This window comes from Callorhinchus milii, unplaced genomic scaffold, assembly GCF_018977255.1.
Source record: "Callorhinchus milii isolate IMCB2004 unplaced genomic scaffold, IMCB_Cmil_1.0 Scaffold22, whole genome shotgun sequence".
NCBI lineage: Eukaryota > Metazoa > Chordata > Chondrichthyes > Chimaeriformes > Callorhinchidae > Callorhinchus > Callorhinchus milii.
Window position 1 is genome coordinate 7,624,394 of NW_024704763.1, and position 20,251 is coordinate 7,644,644.

Here is a 20,251-nt window from a genome sequence, read left to right on the forward strand (position 1 = left end):
AGATTTATGGACCCGAGCTGGGGGTCGGGATCAGGGAGGATGGCGGGAAGGGAGATCGAAAGCACGGTCGAAGAGGAGGGTCTTGAGATGGGTCTTGAAGGTGGCGAGGGAGGGGGCGAGGGAGAGGGACTGCGGGATGGAGTTCTCATTATTATTCATTTGGTCATTGCTGTTGCTGTTGTACTGTGCATGGACCCTGTCTGCCCTGGGCCGACCATTAAACCCTGAATCCACAAATACAAACACAGACCCTCATTTAAGATGCCTGGACAATGCATGTCGTTGTTTCCGATCTCCTGCAGGTGCCACTCACACACAATGGCCCCCGAGAGAGCATACGTTCGCTTGATGGAAAAAACGATAGCGTTTAGGACGCTGTGCCAAACACCTCGTCAATGACATCAGATAGATTCCTTTTCTTGCTTTTTCTTGCAAATCAAAGGAAAATTCACAGAACTTTTCATGAAGACAGACTCTCTTTAAGATTCTAATATGATGATTATAATCCTTGCATTTGATATAGTGCCTTATCACATCTTCGAGACGTCTCAAAGCGCTTTACGGAATAGACTGTATATTTTGAGGGCGAGACGTGGCAGTCGATTGCACACAGCAGCGTCGTGCAAACAGTGGTGGATTGGGGGTGTTCGTAATAAATGACAATAATAATGATTCTTCTATTTGATATAGTGCTTTATCAAGTCATTGAGATGGGCAAAACTCGGCGGGCAATTGCACGCAGCAGTGTCCCAAACCCATTCGTGGATTGAGTGACCGATTTATTATTTTTTTAAGGGATTCTTATCCCTGGAAAGCAATCTGCCAATGGACTAACAACCGGGTTCCTACTTACTGCTAGGTAAATGGAGGCATGTGGGGTAAGGAAACTTGCCTTAGGTTTCTCCCCTTTAAGATTAAGTTCATTTAAGTTAAGATATCTGTTAAGATATTCAACAGCAAAGAGGACACTTGGTGTATGGGAGACTTGGCAGATTGGTTAAACCTTCCTGGTATTTCCTCTGCAGTTATATTGGAAGATTTAGTTGGAGATCTTCCCTTAGCGAAGTGCCTGAGGAGAGACTGGGACGGGAAGCAGCTTGAAGGCAGGAACCCAGGGTGCGGCTGAGACCCCACGATTAATTTCCGGGGTAACAAATGTAACTAAAAGGCTTGGCTGCCAAGCTGTCTCGAGTGTTCATGTGAAGAGGTGTGCTCTTCGTGGAGTGAGGCAGTGCAGGTGGAACTGGGTCACAGTGCAGAAAGCAGCCCACGCCAACCATCATTTACTCCTTTCTGTTAACAAACGACTATCACATTTGATAGGAATGTGAGTCCCACCTTCCAGCTGGCCCTGAAACGAACATAGTTTGGCTGATTGGTGTTGCTTTTGGAGGCTGTAGCTTGGCCGGGAAGCCTTAACACTCACAGTTTTATTCCTGTTTCTGTCCGGAGGTGTCAGTAGCGCTCTGATCTCTGTGTCAGAAGGGTTTGTGGGTTCAAGTCCCACATTGGGTGTTTTGCCCACAAAACATAGTCAATTCACTTTACAATATATTCTGTGAAGTGCTTTGAGATGTCTAGAAGACTATATCAGGCACTATATCAAATGTAAGAATTAATATTATTATTCTTCAGAGGTCGCAAGCTTTATCTTCCAACATTGTAGTCCTGTAGCTCAGTGGTTAGAGCACTCGCCTCGCAAGTGAGAGACCTGGGTTCGATTCCCGGCAGGGTGAAACCTTGGGCAAGTTTCCTTACTCCACACGCCGGATAATAATCCCTCAAGGTAAAAAAACTATAATAAATTGGTCACTTCAATCCACGACTGTTTGTGGGACGCTGCTGTGCGCAATTGGCTGTGGTGTTTCACCCACAAATATACAGTCAATTCACTTTACAGTATATTCTGTGAAACGCTTTGAGACATCGAGAAGATGTGAAAAGCACTATATCAAATGCAAGGATTATTATTATTATCTTCAGATCAGCTGTTAAACTAAGGTCCTCAGGTGGATGTTAAAGATCTCACTATTCCTTTGAAGAGAATATTCCAGATACAATTCCAGAAGATAAGGGAGTCTCGTTTCACCCACAGACAATCCTCCAGATATAATTGATTCATTCACTTCATGGCTGTTTGTGGCACATTGCTGTGCGCAAATTGGCTTTACAATATACTCAGTGAATGCACTTTATGGTAAATCCTGTGAAGTGTTTTGAGACGTTCCTTTCATTGAGAAAGGTGCTGTATTAAATGCAAAGATAAAAAGTTAGGCTTTTTCTTATCATTAACGCTGATGCACGATTGAGACAAAATTAAAAATCAAAGCAGCGCTTGGAAAAGTGTCAGCGCTTTCACGCTGTGAGTTTCGGCACACTGTGCGACACAGGAAATTAGCTCAACAAACTTTCTATAATAGCTGGAAAGGTCTCCTTAACTATGAAACCACCGCATCGAAACTCTGAACAAGAGCATAAGAATTTGCGAGGTGAAAGAAGACCAAGGTCACCTTACACCTTCCTGGCAGTCGTTTGCACATGTCAAGTCTCAAACTATATACTGTACCCAAAGATATTATTTCCTAACAGAAATCGATCAAATTTATTTTTGAAAGAATTGACACTTTCTGCTTCCACCGACTCCCTGGGGAGCCTGTTCCTTACGTTTACTACTTGCTCACTGAAGTAGCGTTTCTGCAGATTTATCTGAATTTGCCCTCACCCCCCCACCCTTTTCAATCGTGGGCTGTTCAGTATAAAACAGTTTATCGTAGCCTACATTATCTAGTACAAATATATCTTCGTCGCAGAGGTTGGGGAATAAATTCTCTCAGGACAGGTCTAATATCGCATTCGATTGTAGCAGTGCCCCAATGACATCCGAACAGCTGGATAATTCTCTTTTATTGGAATTCACAAGAAATGGCTCTCTTGTGGGATCCCTTTGGGACATGGTGGTAGCTGTCAGCAGTGAATATGATCCTGGCATCGCAAGATCACTATGGTACTGCCTCTCATCTTAAACATAACACCTCTTGCTGTTATTGAAGCCTCTGTGGATGGTGTGATTGCATTGTCTGCAGTTACAATCTGCTGATCTAAAAATCCATGTCTTGCTTGCTCTGCTCTCTAAGCTTGCCATTTCTCTGTCTCAGACCACAGTGCATATGATGAAAGGTTGGGGGGGGGAGTGAAAGGATGAAATCTCATCTCAATGTTTAGCTAATACCTGTAAACCGACTCCGTTGCGAAGTCCTGGTCTATAACTCTTTGAACTCCTCTTACTGAATGACAGATTTATTGCTCACTTCAGCTATCTGCATAGTGGTGGATTGCACTGTGCATTCTAATCTGATGAGCATCTGAGAAGAAAGATCCACACAGTGAAGCTCTGGTCACCGGCATCGAGTCAGAGAGCAGAGCCGTGTGGATGCAAGCACAGGCACAGCTGGACAACTCATAAATAACCCTTACTTTTGACACAGCGCCCACCTCTCATGCAAGGAGAATGTCTCAAAGGCCTTCACAGGAATTACCTCAAAAAAACTGTCTTTTGCAGGAGTTAAAAAAAGAAATTGTAGAAATTTGGCACAGAAGAAGGCCATTGTTTCAGCTCCCTCAAGATGCTTTCAGTCCCATTTACCTGGCCTTTTCCCACACCCCTGCAGCTAAATCTTTTTAAAGTATCTGTCCCACTTGAAGGCCAATTCTGCCTCAATCATTGCTCCCAGCAGGACACTCCAAAGCCTAACTATTCTGTGCACGAAAACATTTCTGCTAACCTCCCCGTTTGCTCGTTTACCAATTATCTTAAATTGATGCCCTGTTGTATAAGGAGTAATGTGGAGTCCTGTAGCTCAGTGGTTCGAGCACTCGCTTTGCAAGCGAGAGACCTGAGTTCAATTCCAGGCAGAAGGCGAAATCTTGGGCAAGTTTCCTTACTCCACACAGAGCCTAATAATAATCCCTCCAAAACCAAAAACAATAATAAAAAAAATGGTCATTTTCAATCTACGACTGTTTGTGGGACATTGCTGTGCGCAATTGGCTGCAGCGTTCACCCACAAATATACAGTCAATTCACTTTACAGTGTGTTCTGTGAAGCGCTATGGGACGTCCTCCCGACGTGAAAAGTGCTATATCAAATGCGAGGATTATTATTATTATTATAATGTGTATTTTTTAGGAGAATGTGGCAGCCAGTTCACACGTAGCTATGTCCTGCAAACAACCGAAAGTGAATAACCAATTTGATCTGCAAGCGAACTGAACTAAAATGAATTATTCTGAGCAGTACAAACTTTCTGAAATGATGCGGTTCTTGAAATGAAGCACGCAAGTGTGGACACAACGTGTACAGAACATACCTTTTGCACACACGTGTCTACTGAGAGAGGTAATCTTGTATTTTTTGCTCATCTTATTTCTTTGTAGTATGTATGCCTGCCTGCAAGCATTCCCACGCTCAGATACTGCACACACAAATGTTCGATTACAGGAGCACACATGGATACACACGCACACAGACAGGCCATTCCTATGTAGACACATCCATGCTCACACATCCACACCATGCTCACATACGCCTCTTCTATGCGAACACGCAACTACATACCTACGCCCACACACATTCACACTCATGCACGCATATCCAGACACACATGCACGCACGCACACACAAACACACACACACACGTACACAGGCACAAACATCCATGCTTACTCAGCATACGGGCATGCAGTGTACACACACACACACAGTCACGGCCACAGACACATGTAGGTAATATTGATCTATCTAGATTCTGCTGCACACATTTGAGGAGCATTCACCCAGCATTTCAGGGCGATGTCACTGTGTGACAGCGAGTGTTTACCGTGGCTCCATATGGTTAGGATGCGCTGAAAGACACCAGACTTTGATTGGATGCCAGTTACCCACTACCACTAACTTTACACGTTCCCCACTGAGTGAGCAGCAGATGGAATCACAACACTGTACAAACATTTGGGTCGAGCAGTCAGGGTGTGTAACTGCATTCGCCAATTCGGCAGCGAGTACCACTTGATATCTGGAACCCTGAGTCAGCGAAATAGTCTGAAATAAGTTATTCTTAGAGATTACAGTAGCTGGTGTGTACCCACTGGGTGTTACATAATCAATAATAGCTCATTGTTATACACGAGTTGATGAATCCACTGTCCAGTACAGTGTTGAGCTGTACAGACAGACTGGAATGTGTTGAGTTGGATTCCTGGTTTGTGCTGTTCCAGGAGCCAGGAGCTCGATAGAAATCTGGAGCAGGAAACCTGGTGGAGCTGTCTCTCTCAGTCTGTCTCTCTCCCTCCGACTACCCTCTCCAACCTAGGCAATTGATTCCTATCCAGGTCACATCAACTAAGTCCGCTCACAGGATGTGAAACTGGGCCATTCCAGTTTGTATGGTTCAAATAAACAATATGATATAATAATGGGACTGAATATGGGATAAGTTGATTCCGGGCAGGGCGAAACCTTAGGCAAGTTTCCTTACTTCACACACCTCTCTTTACCCAACAGTAAATAGGAACCAGGTTGTTAGTCGATTGGCAGATCGCTTTTCCGGGGGTAATTATCCCTCAAAAAATCTATAATTTGGTCACTCATTCCATGACTGTTTGTGGGACACTGCTGTACTCAATTGGCTACCGCATTTGGCCCACAAAATATACAGTCAATTCATTTACATTCATTGTGACAAGCCTTTCAGGTCAGCTCGTTTCAAAGAGCTTAAAAAAGTTTTACTGTAAAGTGTAGTGACTGTAGGTGAAGGTCATCTAATTTTGGATAGTTCCATAGGACCTTCAACACCCACTTGAACAGGCAGACACAACCTCGGTTTAACATCTCATCCAAAGCACCTCGGACAGGATAATGCACTCCCAGCACTGGGTTGGAATGTCAGCCTGGACTATGTGTATTCAAAATCCCAACGTGGGATTACGCTTGAGCCCACGTCCTTGTGACTCAGAAACGAACACGTGACCAACTGACAATCATCCGAGGTGCGGGAATAAAAGATTCCTCACAAAACATGAAGCGAAAACAGCGTCAGCCAGTTGCCACTTTGTAAACTGTTTTGTTCGGGTGACAACGAGATGCAGCAAGCTTAACAGATGGGAGCGATCCCAAGTCCTGACAGATCATTACTGGAGCAACAGAGGCAGGCTCAGCAAGGCAGGCTTATCTGCCAGCTCATTGCTGTTGCTCACAGCGCTGTGCTCAGCCACTTCTCCAGCCTGGCTAGATAATGTTAATGGCTTATTGACTGAATATGGGATCAGTGGACTGAGATTGGATTGCAAACTAATGAGGCATAGAAAATCGTGGCAGAGAACTATCAACTGAGCTCTGGTTCCTCGTGAAATAATAATAATATAATAATAATAATACGTGCATTTGATAGAGCGCCTTATCAAGTTGTTGAGACCCTCGAGACGTCCTCCTGACGTGAAAGGTGCTATAGAAATGTAATTTGTTGTTGTCTCAAAGAACTTGACAGGACATACTCTTAATAATAATAATAATAATCCTTGCATTTGATATAGCGCTTTTCACGTCGGGAGGACGTCTCAAAGCGCTTCACAGAACACACTGTAAAGTGAATTGACTGTAAATTTGTGGGCGAACGCGGCAGCCAATTGCACACAGCAATGTCCCACAAACAGTCGTAGATTGAAAATGACCAATTTATTATTGTTTTTGGTTTTGGAGGGATTATTATTAGGCTCTGTGTGGAGTAAGGAAACTTGCCCAAGGTTTCACCCTCTGCCTGGAATTGAACTCAGGTCTCTCACTTGCAAAGCGAGTGCTCTAACCACTGAGCTACAGGACTCCACGTAATGCATATACCGGGTATCAATTAAAGTGAAAATTGCAGCTTTGGTTCAAGTTAAGGGCATAGGATTTGCAGCTGTTAAGAGGTTTTCTGACCTACAAAACACAAAATCACTACACTTTACAGTAAAACTCTTTTAAGCTCTTTGAAATGAGCTGACATTAAAGGCTTCTCACAATGGACTGTAAGTGAATTGACAGTATATTTTGTGGGCCATATGTGGTCTGAGCATATGATACAAGATTATACAACATATGTATAGTGCCTTTCATTGTCAGGGGGCACGTCTCAAGGCTCTGGGCAGTCAGGGATTTGGACCCAAGTGGGGGTGGGTGTGGGGCTTTTAATTGGCTTATCTTCTCGTCTGAAGTGATATAGGAAAATAAAGCAATCCTCGTATTTGACATCGCACCTTTCACATTGGGAGGACATTACATAGAGCTTCACAATATCTTATTGTAAAGTACAGCTTCACATTGTATTTTGGAATAGAACATGGGAGCCAATTTACACAGAGAAATGTCCCCAAAACAGTCATGAAGCGAGTGACCAATTTTTATCCTGGAGATTACTTGGGCAGGATACCAGGAAAGAGAAACTCTCTTCTCCTTCTGTATAGCATCATGGAATTTTTTAATGTCCACTTGAACAGGCATAGATACGGTCCTCGATTTAATAAATCATCTGAAGGACGGCACCTCCAGGAATCAGTGTGCTACTGCACTGGAGTGTCAGACCAGACTATGAGCTCAAAGCCCTGACATGAGGCTTGGACCCACAGCCTTCTGACTCAGAGGCGAGAGTGCTACCCACTGAACCAGGTTCACAGCTGGACCAGGTAAACCCAGAACAATGATTTATAAAAATAATAATAATCCTTGCATTTGATATAGTGCCTTATCATGTCTTCAAGATTCGCAAAGCGCTTCACAGGATATATTACAAAGAGAGTTGACTGTATATTTTGTGGACAAAACATAAAAGATATATAAATTCTAAGGTATAGAAGACCTGTAACTTTGAAGCTCGACTCTTTCAAACATTCAATAAGTTTTGCTTAAAATACACAAGTGCGCGCCGACGGAGATCAGGAAGGAGTTAAGATTTTATTGGAGTGATTTACAGCAAACTGTGCGGTTCTTTTGCTTACAGCCAAGGCAACATTCCTTCTGCTCGAATCGGATGCATTTTCCACCTAAACACCCACTAGATCCACTGAAATATCCCCGCCACCCACCCACGCTCCAGAGTCAGGCTTTACAACTTTCAGATGGGACGTTAAACCTAAGTCCTGTCTGCCTGATCAGCTGGACTTTATCAGCTGGATAGCAGGGCACTTTTCAAATAGAAAAGGGAGTTTCTCCCGGTGTCCTGGCTAACAATCTCCTTGATAGAATTGGTCACTCTGTTTGAGGGACATTGCTGTGCGCAAATTGATTGTCGCATTCGCTCACAAAGTACACACAGTCATTATAGTATATCTTCTAAAGCGCTTTGATGGGTCTTGATGACATAAGGCTCCATATCAAATGCAAGGATTATTATTATTATCATCATTATTATTATTAAAATCGAGCCAGTGAATCAAACTTCAGACTCTTCAGAGGGAAAGCTGCAGGTTCTCTCTAGATCACTAGAGTGCGCTACAGTTAAAGAAATGGCTTGTTGGGCAGCCAATTCCTTATCATACGTTTAATATCCCAGAGTCGGGTGACTTAACATGAGTGAAAGTTTGTTGCACCCTATTACCAAATGAAAACGAGTAAATGGATGCAATGAACAGTCAGTGATTTAGCTCCAGAAATGAGAGAATTCTCCATCAATTCAATAAATAATAAGAATCTTCACGCTTGGTATATCACCTTTCACGTCAGGAGGATGTCTCAAAGCACAGGACTTTACTGTGAAGTGACTGTGTATTTATACTTGAACTCAGCAGCCCACCTGCCCACAGCAACATCCCACAAACAGCCGCGATGGGAAATGATCAATCTTATTTGGGGGGATTGCTGGCCGGGACAACTTCTCACCGGGTTGACCAGATTTCCCCAGTAGATGGCACCAACTCTTTGCCAAGGTTTCCGTGGCCTTGAGAATGAGACAACTTGATGGGCTGGTTCAGGAATCTGCAGGTCTGTGTTCAGACAGGAGTGATATGAAAATCCCATATTAGAAGTTGAGAGTGCATTGGAATGCATGAAAACAGGCACTGGAGGAGGTCAATCAGCCCCTCGAGCCAGTTCACCAGTTGATTAGATCTTGAGTGACCTTTTAATCCCAGTGCCCCATCCCTTTGCCATCCCTCTCGATGCTGTCCTTTAGATGAGACTTTAAACCGAGGTTCCGTCCGCCTGTTCAAGTAGACGTAAAAGATGCCGTGGCAATATTCGAAAAGAGAAAGGAGTTTCTCTCTGTCTTGACCAACAATCCCCCAGATAAAGTTTGGTCATTCACTCCATGGCTGTTTGTGAGCCATTGCTGTACGCAAACAGCTGCCTCGACCCTCTACAAAATGCACAGTCACTACACTTGATAGTAAATATGTTAGAAGCTTTGAGACATCCTTCCCACTTGGAAGGAGCAATATCAAATGAAAGGATTATTATTATTATTATGAAGTCAGAAGTAATGCATTGAAAATCAGGCCAGTTATAAGTGTGCGTTCTCAATGCACCCTCACAGCTTAGCAGCACACGTCAACAGAATGTCCCAGTTCCTGGGGATAATCAATATAATTTACGATCGAAAAAGCATTGAATGACCTTACTTTGAAGAAACAGTGCAAGGAACACATATTTTAAAGCTGAAGGGTGGTTCTGAGTCATGCTAATTTATTCATGGTACAAACTGAACTCTTAAAATGCCTCTACATCATTTTCCTTCGCAGGTTTCCACAGGGCCGTTATGCTTCCTATTCGATTCTTCTCACGCGCATGTCTTGCATAATTTGTTGATTAAAGTGGAGTACTCTGTAAATTAGCCTCCTTCTGTTGCATTTTACCGTACATTCTCCTGCTACGAGAATGGTTATTCTGCAATGTGACTGAGTAGCCGAGTCAACATTCGTCAAAGTGCCACTGAGAGCCTGATGCCTGCCTGCCAATGTTTGCATTTACGTTCCTCCTTATTTGAGGATTGAGTGTTGAATAAGAGTGGTGGTGGGGTTGGGTGGGGGGGGTGGGGGGGGGAGGGCGGCCTGTTGATAGCTACTCTTGCCTCTGACGCCTCTCCATTCCCTTCTCCTACATGTGTGCATCAAGCTTTCTCATAAATACATTGATGCTTGTTGCTTCAAGCACAGCTTGTGCCAGTGAGTTAGTTCTACATTCTCACCACATTCTGTTTGAAGAAGTTCCTCCAAAAGATCTACGGCTGGCTATCATATATTTATTTACTTTTCGCCCTCAAAATACACAGTCAACTCACTTTACAACATAGCCTGCGAAGCGATTTGACACGTCTGAACGATGTGATAAGGCGCAATATCAAATGCAAGGATTATTATTATATTCTCTTTGTTTTGGACTCACCAACAAGTGGAAATGACAACAGTAGCTCATACTTACACAGCTCTCTTCACGCAGGATAGCATCCTCGAGGGCTATGGAGGAAGCAGCTTATTAACATCCACCTTATCCTTTAACAACGATAACCTCTTGATCAGGTTCCCTCTCTTTTTTGGTCAGCCGGGCGTCTGACACATTCGGAATACCTTCACCATGCTTAAGAGCATCCAAACCACACCTTGAACCTCGAGAGCTATTTATTGGAGTGTAATGCGCACTCTCTCCCCTGCCTTGTCGGAGGTGCCGTCCTTTGGGTGAGATGTTCAACTGAAACTCTGTCAGGTGGACATTAGGGCTTACCAAATGTAAGCAATATAATTCTTCCACAACAGTGGGGTGAGATGGAAACAAATGAAGATCATGTATAGAAGGCATGAAGTATACCGAGAGATGTGCTTTATTTATTGGCATTTGACTCTGTTACAACCCTGACTAACACTTGACTTAAATCTTATGAAGTTTCACATCGCAGCACCGAGTTGCCATGTAATCCACTCCTAATAAGTGCCAGAGCAAATACGTGTTTATTTTGATTAAACGTGCACCTCAGCTGGCATTTGACGTGTTCATATTGTGAGCCTGACAGTGCTAGTTGGCTTGCCTGACCCCTCCAGCTGAGCGTTAAGTGAGTTTTAAACTGTGTGTGCGATGCACTGGACAATTTGACACCCTCGTAACTCTTGAGCTGAGCTGTCATCCATCTGGGGAATAGATCATTCCCCAAGTATGAGGTATGGAAACGCAGGTTGGAAAGTTCGTCCCTGGGTTCAGTTTACCACGCTGCAATTTGGACCCTCCAGGCTGCTTAATGCTCCCACCATCGGCAGCCGCGCTTTCAGCCACTACACCCCGAAGCTTTCGAACTCTCTGCCCCAATCCCTCCGCCTTGCCCCTCCCGCGTCTCCTCTTTTCGATCACGACACAACAGCTTGCGTTTATAATAGCGCCCCTCAAGCAGGGTAGCGTGTCCGAGCGCCTGACAGTGGCAGAGCCGGGGGGAGGGGGAGGTAACCGTAGGCACAACTGAAGACCTTACCCTTCGCCGGTGCTGATAATAATAATAATAATAATAATCCTTGCATTTGATATAGCGCTTTTCACGTCGGGAGGACGTCCCAAAGCGCTTCACAGAATATACTGTAAAATGAATTGAATGTATATTTGTGGGCGAACGCAGCAGTCAATTGCGCACAGCAATGTCCCACAAACAGTCGTAGATTGAAAATAACCAATTTATTATTGTTTTTGGTTTTGGAGGGATTATTATTAGGCTCTGTGTGGAGTAAGGAAACTTGCCCAAGGTTTCGCCCTCTGCCTGGAATTGAACTCAGGTCTCTCACTTGCAAAGCGAGTGCTCTAACCACTGAGCTACACGACTCCAGAAATGGCCACCTCTTCCCTCCCTCTCGCTCGGCATCAGGCTCCACCACTGTTAAGCTGCCCTGAGACATGGGCCTGCATGAAGGCCACTATATAAAAGTTGTTGTTGTATCCACAAGGAGGTATGAGCTTGTAAGGGATTTTTCAGGAAACCATTCTGAGACATCGGTAAATGCTCGGCTGAAATCCCCATTCTCAACAGGCACTGACGATTCGATTCATTGATGAGCAAAGATACACCGAGGGTTATCCCAAAGATGAGCTTTCCCATCGAGAAGCAAGTCCAGCTTGCTTCAGGATCCCCGACACTTTCCGCTCCACCATTGGCGGTCGGGCATTCTGCATCTCTGCCCCCACATTCTGGAACCCTATCCCGCAGTCTCTCCACCTCAACCTCTCTCTTGCCTCCTTCAAGTCCCGACTGAAGACCTTGCCCTTCAACTGCCTTCAGCCACTCTCCTACGCCCAACCCCCCTGCACTCCTTCCCTTCTGATCCCAGCTCTGCTCCAGAACCCCTGATTGTCCTGCACCCTGAGACCACCTTCCAACGTGAAGGGTGCTATACAAGTGTAATTTGTTGTTTTTTTCTCATGGTGTCCTGACCATCAATTCTACAGATAAAATTGACCACTCACTTCATGCCTATTTGTGGGACATTGCTGTGAGCACATTGGCTGCTGCATTCATCTACAAAATACAGTCACTACACTTAAGAGTAAATCCTATGAAGTGCTTTGAGACATCGTTCTGACATGAAATATATATCAAATGCTAAGATTACTATTAAGATTGGTGAGTTTAATGATGACCGACTTTAAGCTTACATGAAAATTAAACGGAAGTGGCAATTAAAGCCAGTCTCTTCATTCTATTGCTTTATTTTCCTTCAATGTACTTGTGCTTTGAGAGATGATTGTGAGGGATACAGAGTGATGTAGTTGCATGGAGCTGTAGAATGTACGATCTCCATCTTAAACTCAGTTTAACTTCGATGTCCTCACAGATATCCTCAAAGATATCTAAATGTAAAGCCAATTGAAATTTCTCCCCTCCCGTTAGGGTGTATGTCAGTCACCGGCAATGCTATCTGTTCTCTTCTCTCAGACTCTTTCTGCCTTGTTCCTCAATCTCTTTCCTTTCGCTGGCTCATTTTCCGTCGTCAGAAGATAATGATACAGAGACTCTGAAGGAGTCAGGAAACAATGGAATTCAATGCCAGAGACTTCAATGCCACTTCACAGTGATTGGGAACTTGCTGTCCAAGGGCAGACAGCAAATATCCTGTCCGGACTGCTTCAACAACAACAACAAATTACATTTGTATAGCACCTTCCACATAAGGAGGATGTCCCAAGGTCAGGGATTCGCACCTGGTGGATGGGATCAGGAGGGGTGGAGGGTGGGGAAGGTTGGGATAGAAAGGTGACCAAAGGCGTAGTTGAAGAGGAGAGTCTTGAGACTGATCTTGAAGGAGACAAAAGAGGGGGTGAGGCGGAGGGACTGCAGGATGGAGTTCCAGAGGGTGGGGGTAGAGATGCTGAAGGCCCGCCCGGCAATGGTAAGGGAGGGCAAGGCAGGGGACGTGAAGCAGGCCGGAGCCCTCTGAGCGGAGGGAGCGCATAGGTTGGTAGGGGGTTAGCAGGTCGCAGAGGTAGTGGGGGAGCAAGGCCGTTTCACTGGAAGTTTGATGTACTGCCAGCAAAGTTCATGCGTTCAACTTGCCCAGCCTCTAGTTAGTGAAGGAGCAGGGAAGGCTGATGAGCCGGGCGGCTGACAATTATTGCTGGGGATGGGAACCGCTGGTTTATGAAATGCCTGACTAATAAGAAACCTGAACGTATGGCATACAGATCAAAACTCAGTATTCAAGTAGCACCCGAGGCCAGTAAACAAATCCCAGGCTTTAAACCTTCGGAAAAATGCATCAACACCTTGTCCCGTTTGAATACAGGACCCCGAAAGGTGGACTTATTAAATGAGATCAGAGAGAAACCAGAAGATCGGTGACATCGACTTGGTTCTTTATAATTCAATGGAAACTGAACACAACTCTCTGCAGATAGGACACTAATGCTGGACTATTTATTCACGGTTCCCAGGTATTGTCAAGGAAGCCTTCACTGGCATTCATCATGATAATAATCTGTACATTTGATACTGCGCCTTTCGCATTGGAAGATGGTCTCAAATTGTTTGACATAAGGCCACCATAACTGCAGCTCTACCCCCAGCACAGTACTGGATTGCCAGCCTAGATTGAGCTCAAAGCCTTTGTCGTGGGGCTTGAACCCGTCACCTTCTGACTCTGCTAAACCGACTGAGCCAGGCTGATATGCTGCAATGTGTTCGAAGCATCGGTGAAATGCCAAACAGAAGAGTTTGGAAGTGGCGGAGATTGGGCGACTGTGAAAATAAACGCTCACTGTGGTATTTCGGGACGCGGTTCTCAGGCTGAGCTGGGAGCTGGCCACGACCATTTAATTCATTTGCTGCTGTCGAATCCTATTGTATCAGTGTGTCTCAGCTGTGGACTGCAGGAACCCTATGGGATTCATAGAAAGCAGCGAATGCACCAGACAGCTTATTGTATACAGACGCAGGCCTACATACACACATACACACACACACATATACTCAACTGTCTGAATTGTTGGATATGGCATGTGGAGGAATGAAAATAATAATAATAATCCTTGCATTTGATATCTCGCCTCATTGAGACTTCTCAAAGCGCTACACAGAATATATTGTGAAGCAGACTGACTGCATATTTTGTGGGCGAAACGTGGCAGGCCAATTGCGCACAGCAGTGTCCTACAAACAGTTGTGGATTGAGTGACCGATTTTTTTTGTTGAGGGTTTATTATTCCTGGAAAGCGATCCGACAATCGACTAACAACCGGGTTGCTATTTACTGCTGGGTAAGCAGAAGCGTGTTGAGTAAAAAAACTTACCTAAGGTTTCGCTCGGCCTGGGAATCGAACACAGGTCCTCTCGCTTGCGAGGTGAGCGTACTAACTACTACGCCGCAGGACTCCGGAACTTAATCACAGTGAAAATGAACAAGGAGAGGAGAGATGTCTGAACGAACAAAGCAAGATTGCAATTTGTTTGTTGGCGTCGTAAACACGGACGGGCTTTTTGTTTTCAGAAAAGAAAATTTGCCACTTTAAGCCCTTCAGCGAATTTCCAGCCAATTTGTCCTACGAAAATTTGGACGCTGTTCAAAATGAAATGTCCTTTTGACAGTGATGAGTCTGCCTGGTGGGTGGTGAGCATCTGGGAGCTTTGTGCTGCCTGTGTGGGTATTGAGGTGGGTGTCAGCGAGCTTTGTATCGATGATGTATGCATGTAACATGCTGTCGTGTAGATCCAAGACAGGAGTGCCTGATTCTCTCTGAAGTGTGGACTAGCGGAACGATTAGTGGGTGACAGACATCTAGTTAGGATTGCGGGTCAATTTCTGCCTGAATATAATGCTTGCTTTTCTCAAATTAATGATTTTCCTGAGAGTTTCCTGCATTTTTTCACTCTCGAGGCCTCAGCTTATTCCCTCCGATTTCAAAATCCGCCAAATGACTTAATCCTTTGCCTGTGTTTTTAGCCAGTCCCTGTGTCTCCCCTCCCCATTCTCCCTCCCAGCTTGGGCTCTACTCAGTCTTTGTCGAGACGTGAAAGATGCTATATAAATGTGAATCGTTGTTGCATTGTGGAATCCGGTAGTATAGTGGGTAGAGCAGTTGCCTCGCAAGCGAGAGGACTCGGGTTTGATTGCCTTGATTCTTAGGCAAGTTTCTTTACTCCACAGAAAATCTCTCCTGCAGATATAATGAAGACTGTAACTTTGGGTATTGGAAACCCAGAGGCTTCCAAGCATCGAGGTCTGAGCAATGAAGGTCAATCCACTTGTTGGTGATCCACATGGGTCTAGATTTACTCTTAATAACAAAGTGTTTCAGAACATCCAGGAGTTGGCACATTGCCAAATTCAATCTGCCTTTTGAAGCTGGTTTCTTTAGTTTCTTAAAGGAACTTGCAGAAAAAACAGTTCCAAAATTCAGTCCCTGTTCGAGAATTTACCAAACACTGGATGTCCTAAAATGAAGAGAGTGAATCCAGACCCGGGTCGATTTTCTCCCCGTTTGGTTCTTTTCAAGAACGGCAGAAAACCGGCCTCTAAATTAACAGAGAATTTAAGAGCTCTCCACAAGCAGCGTCTCACAAACAGCCATGGAGTGAGTGACCCATATTCTTTTATTTGGGGGGATTGTCGGCCAGGACACCGGGAGAGAGAAACTCCCTTCTCGTTTTGAACAGAGCCGTGGGATCTTTAACATCCACCTGAACAGGCAGACGGGACCTCGGTTTAACGTCTCATCTGAAGGACGGCACCTCCGACAATGTAACACCACCCCCAGCGCTGCATTGGGAGCGTTAGCTTAGACTACGGTGATTCCAAGTCCCCACTTGGGGGTTTGAACCCACAACCTTTTGACTCAGAGACGAGAGTGCTACTGTCGCGCCAGGCTGACTAGTTTCATTTGGTACCCCCACCCCCATCCCGAGCTAACATTGCACATTGCTGGATTTCTTTCAGGGGCTCTGAACATCCTGGTGCCAGAATTCCCAGTGCTGGGCATTTTCGGGGAGGACATCACCCTGAACTGCTCGTTCCTGACGGACGGCAATTTCTCCCTGTCGGACCTCAGCGTGATATGGCAGCTGACGGAAACCAAGAGGATGGTGCACAGCTACGCGGCCCAGCGTGACCAGCAGGTGGACCAGGCCAGCAGCTTTACGAACAGGACGTCTCTCTTTCACACTGAGCTGCAGAGGGGGAATGCCTCGTTGCTCCTGAGGCAGGTTCAAATCCAGGACGAGGGCAGCTTCACCTGCTTCGTTCGAATCAACGATTACAACAGCGCCCCCATCATGCTGCAAGTGGCAGGTACTTTATTATTGTAACAATACTATAATTATTATTTGCCTATTCCCCCCCCCCCACCCCACTCCAGTCCACCACCCGCTGCCTCCGCCCTGCCGGCTCCGACCTCCTGTTTGTCCCTCGTCCCCTCCGCTCCACCATCGGTGGCCGTGCCTTCAGCTGCTGCACCCTGAAACTCTGGAACTCTCCCCTCAATCCCTCCACCTCACTCCCTCCCTCCCCACCTTCAAATCACACCTAAAGACCATCCTTTTTGATCATGCTGGTCACCTCCCCACCCCACACCCTCTTCTGCTCGGGGTCAGACTCCACCACGGCGAAGCATTCCGGAACACTACCCCACGTGAAGGGCACTATATAAATGCAAGATGTTGTTGTATAATATAATAATCCTAGCGTTTGATATAGTGCCTTATCATGGCTTTATTTTGTGTTATTGTTAGTGGAATCACCAAAAATAATAACCACCTTGTCACAAATGTCTTATTATGTTATCCAGGCACCTCAAAGCTCTTCACAAGATTTTACTGTCAAGTGAAGAGACTGTGTGCGTTGTAGGCAAACTTGGCAGCCCATCTGCGCACAGCAATATTGCCTCTAATGAAGGGCAGCCAGTGAAACCGTCACATTTCTGGTGTCTCTGTCACTGGCAGCCTCAGGTGTCAGGTCAAAAATGACAGTGTGTGTACGTTTGTGAGGTTATGTGTGTATGTGTGGCCTAGTGTGTGTGTGTGTGTGTGTGATACGTGTGGTGGGTGTGGAGTGAGGTGTGTGTGTATATGATATCATGTGTATGTGGTGGTGATTGAATGTATTTGTTGCTTGTATGTTGAGTGAGGTGTATGTTTGTGTAAGGTTATGTGTGCATGTGGATTTATATGCAGTACATAAGGTGGGTATGGAGTGAGGTGTGTGAGTGTATGAGATTATGTGCGTGTGTAGGTGGTGAAGTGAATGTTTGTGGTGCTGTGTATGTGTGTTTGTATAAGGTTATGTGTGTAAGTGGGAATGTGGACGTATATGTAGTATGTGAGGTGAGTTTATGTGTGTGTGAGGATGGTGCAGTGAATGTATGTGGTATTTAGGAAATAATATTACGGGATACAGTACATAGGTAGTTCAAGACATATGTGCAATGTGACTGGCTGGAAGATGGAAGGTGAAGGGTTTATAAAGAGGAAGTGGTAGATGGACCTCGGTCTTCTCTTCGTCTAGAATTTCTTATGTACTTCCATGTATGTGGAGTGAGGTGCATTCGTGTGTGCGCGTGTGTGTGGGCGTGTGTTTGTGGGTGTGTGCGCATGTGTGTGTGTTTATGTGTGTGTGCGTATGTATGGGTGTGCATGTAGGTGTGCGGGTGTTTGTGTTAGTGTGAGTTGCCTTTGCTGATCGCGCTAACATTACACTGTTTCCTTGTAGCTCCGTACTCCAAGCCAAACCTCCATTTGGAGCCAAATAAAAACCTGAAGCCCGGGGACCGGGTCAGCATTGGCTGTCACTCGGCGGGCGGCTACCCTCAGGCCATCGTGGTGTGGCACGACGGGAGGGGAAACAACCTCACGGCCAATGTCACCACCTCCCAAGTGGCCAACGAAGAGGGTCTCTTCCAGATCAGCAGCGTGATCAGCGTCACGCTGGAACCCAACAGCACGTACACCTGCATCGTAAGGAACCAGCTCCTGAACGAGGAGACACAGGCCTCAGCCACCATTACAGGTCAGTCCAGCCCCACCCAGGCCAGGTCAAGCCGGGTGGAGTTAACCCCTTGTGTGCCAGGCTGGCTGGGGCCATTGTGCCTGTGGTTCTTCGAAACACAACACGCGACCATATTTCTTCCCTTCGGAGAAATAACAACAGCGACAGTCAGCCTCGTGTTTGATCCAACAACAACAACCACAAATTACACTTATATTCATGTAGCCTCTCTCGCCGGGAGAACGACCCAAAGCCCTGGACAGTGTAGGGTTTATACAGAGACTTTTTTTTAATAAAGCGATCCACTTATAAAAGTTTGTAAAGTGAATAGAGATGTAGAAAGTGATCCAGCGTCCGTAAGGAAGAAATGACTCAAAGAGCTTTGCAGGATTTGTTGTCAAGTTGAGGTGATTGTGTGTTTTGAAGGTGAATGTGCCGCCAGGTTGGGCACAGCCACGCCCCAGGTATTGTAAAATATCTCTCATTCACTTCCAAACGTAGAAACCTAGAAATCTACAGCACAGAAGGAGGCCGTTCGGCCTATCACAGAGCAAGGGAGATCAATCAATCGCACTAGCCACACTTCATTCCATACTCCTCAATGGTCCTCTCTTTCATATGCCTGGCTACTTTCCTCTTAAAACCTAATGGACTCCCCATAGCTGTACGTGGGATGTCACTGCATGCAAATTGATGGCCGTGTTCACCCACAAAATATGCAGTCACTACATTTTACAATACATCCTGTGAGACGGTTTGAGACACTCTCCTGATGTGAAAGGCTCTGTAACAAAAGTACATTATTATTATTGGGTGCATTCATCCAGCCTGGTTTGGTTTATTTATGTATAAGTGACAGATTGGAGCACGAAACCCTTATGACAAGAAGCAATGGAACAAAAGATCCTCAAGGCAGTCACTGCACTGAGAGCCACTGTCAGCTCGGAGTCTAACTGCAAGTGGTTTGGGGGCTGTTTTACGATGTTCCACAGCAAGACGTGTTTGTAAGGCATTAGCTGAGAATGAGGTTTTGATAGTATAAACAGCACTCTAGACGTGACACTGTTGATCTCTCCTGTCAGGTTTATTTTTTAACACACACTTCCTGCTCTGCTGGTCTGGCAAATGAAAGCTGTGGCTTTCGAGTCATTAAAATGGAAGCGAGTGAATCGTGAAGAAAAAAAGAGTGAGGTGATGGGGGGGGGGTGGGGGCGGAGAGGGGAGAGGAATTGACTGGTGTAAGAAGCGATGTGTGGGAAATGAAAAAAAAGTCGGTTGCACAAACGTTATTCCCTGTTTAGCTGGAGCTAGGAAACTGGTGCTTCATTTCCACTGATGTTCGTTGGAGGCAAGTGGACAAAGTTTACAGGTTCTGTGTTTGTCTCTCAGGCTTATCACTGGGCTGAGATTCTGAGTAATAATAATACTAATCCTTGCATTTGATATAGAGCCTTATCACGTCTTCGAGACGTCTCAAAGCGCTTCACAGAATATACTGTAAAGTGAATCGACTGTATATTTTTGCGGGCGATTACAGTAAAACTCGCCTGAGTCTCATTATCAATCGCATAATCGTCTAGGTCATATATTCATTTGAGCCCCATTCAGTTTCCCATCAAATCACTTAACTTTCTTTGCACTAGTCGTAATTATCATCTCCTAATTCGTAACACCGCTCCCCTACTCTCCATTACTCCCACACTTACCGACTACATTGAATACGGGTGTCTTTTTTTACACACATAAATATATATAGCATTTGGTATAGTGCCTTTCACATTAAGA

The 20,251-nt window shown here is 45.3% G+C and overlaps 2 protein-coding genes across 2 annotated transcripts in view; one reads left to right on the forward strand and one right to left on the reverse strand.

Moving 5' to 3' along the window:
- nptnb (neuroplastin b) overlaps positions 1 to 20,251 on the reverse strand; it is a 99,372-nt gene that overhangs the window by 74,666 nt on the left and 4,455 nt on the right. The window lies entirely within an intron of this gene.
- LOC103189083 (CD276 antigen) overlaps positions 1 to 20,251 on the forward strand; it is an 89,277-nt gene that overhangs the window by 18,261 nt on the left and 50,765 nt on the right. Inside the window, exons 3-4 of the mRNA XM_007909353.2 lie at positions 16,424 to 16,774; positions 18,191 to 18,487. Of these exons, the coding sequence (XP_007907544.1) occupies positions 16,424 to 16,774; positions 18,191 to 18,487 (648 nt within the window). The remainder of the gene's footprint in view (positions 1 to 16,423; positions 16,775 to 18,190; positions 18,488 to 20,251) is intronic.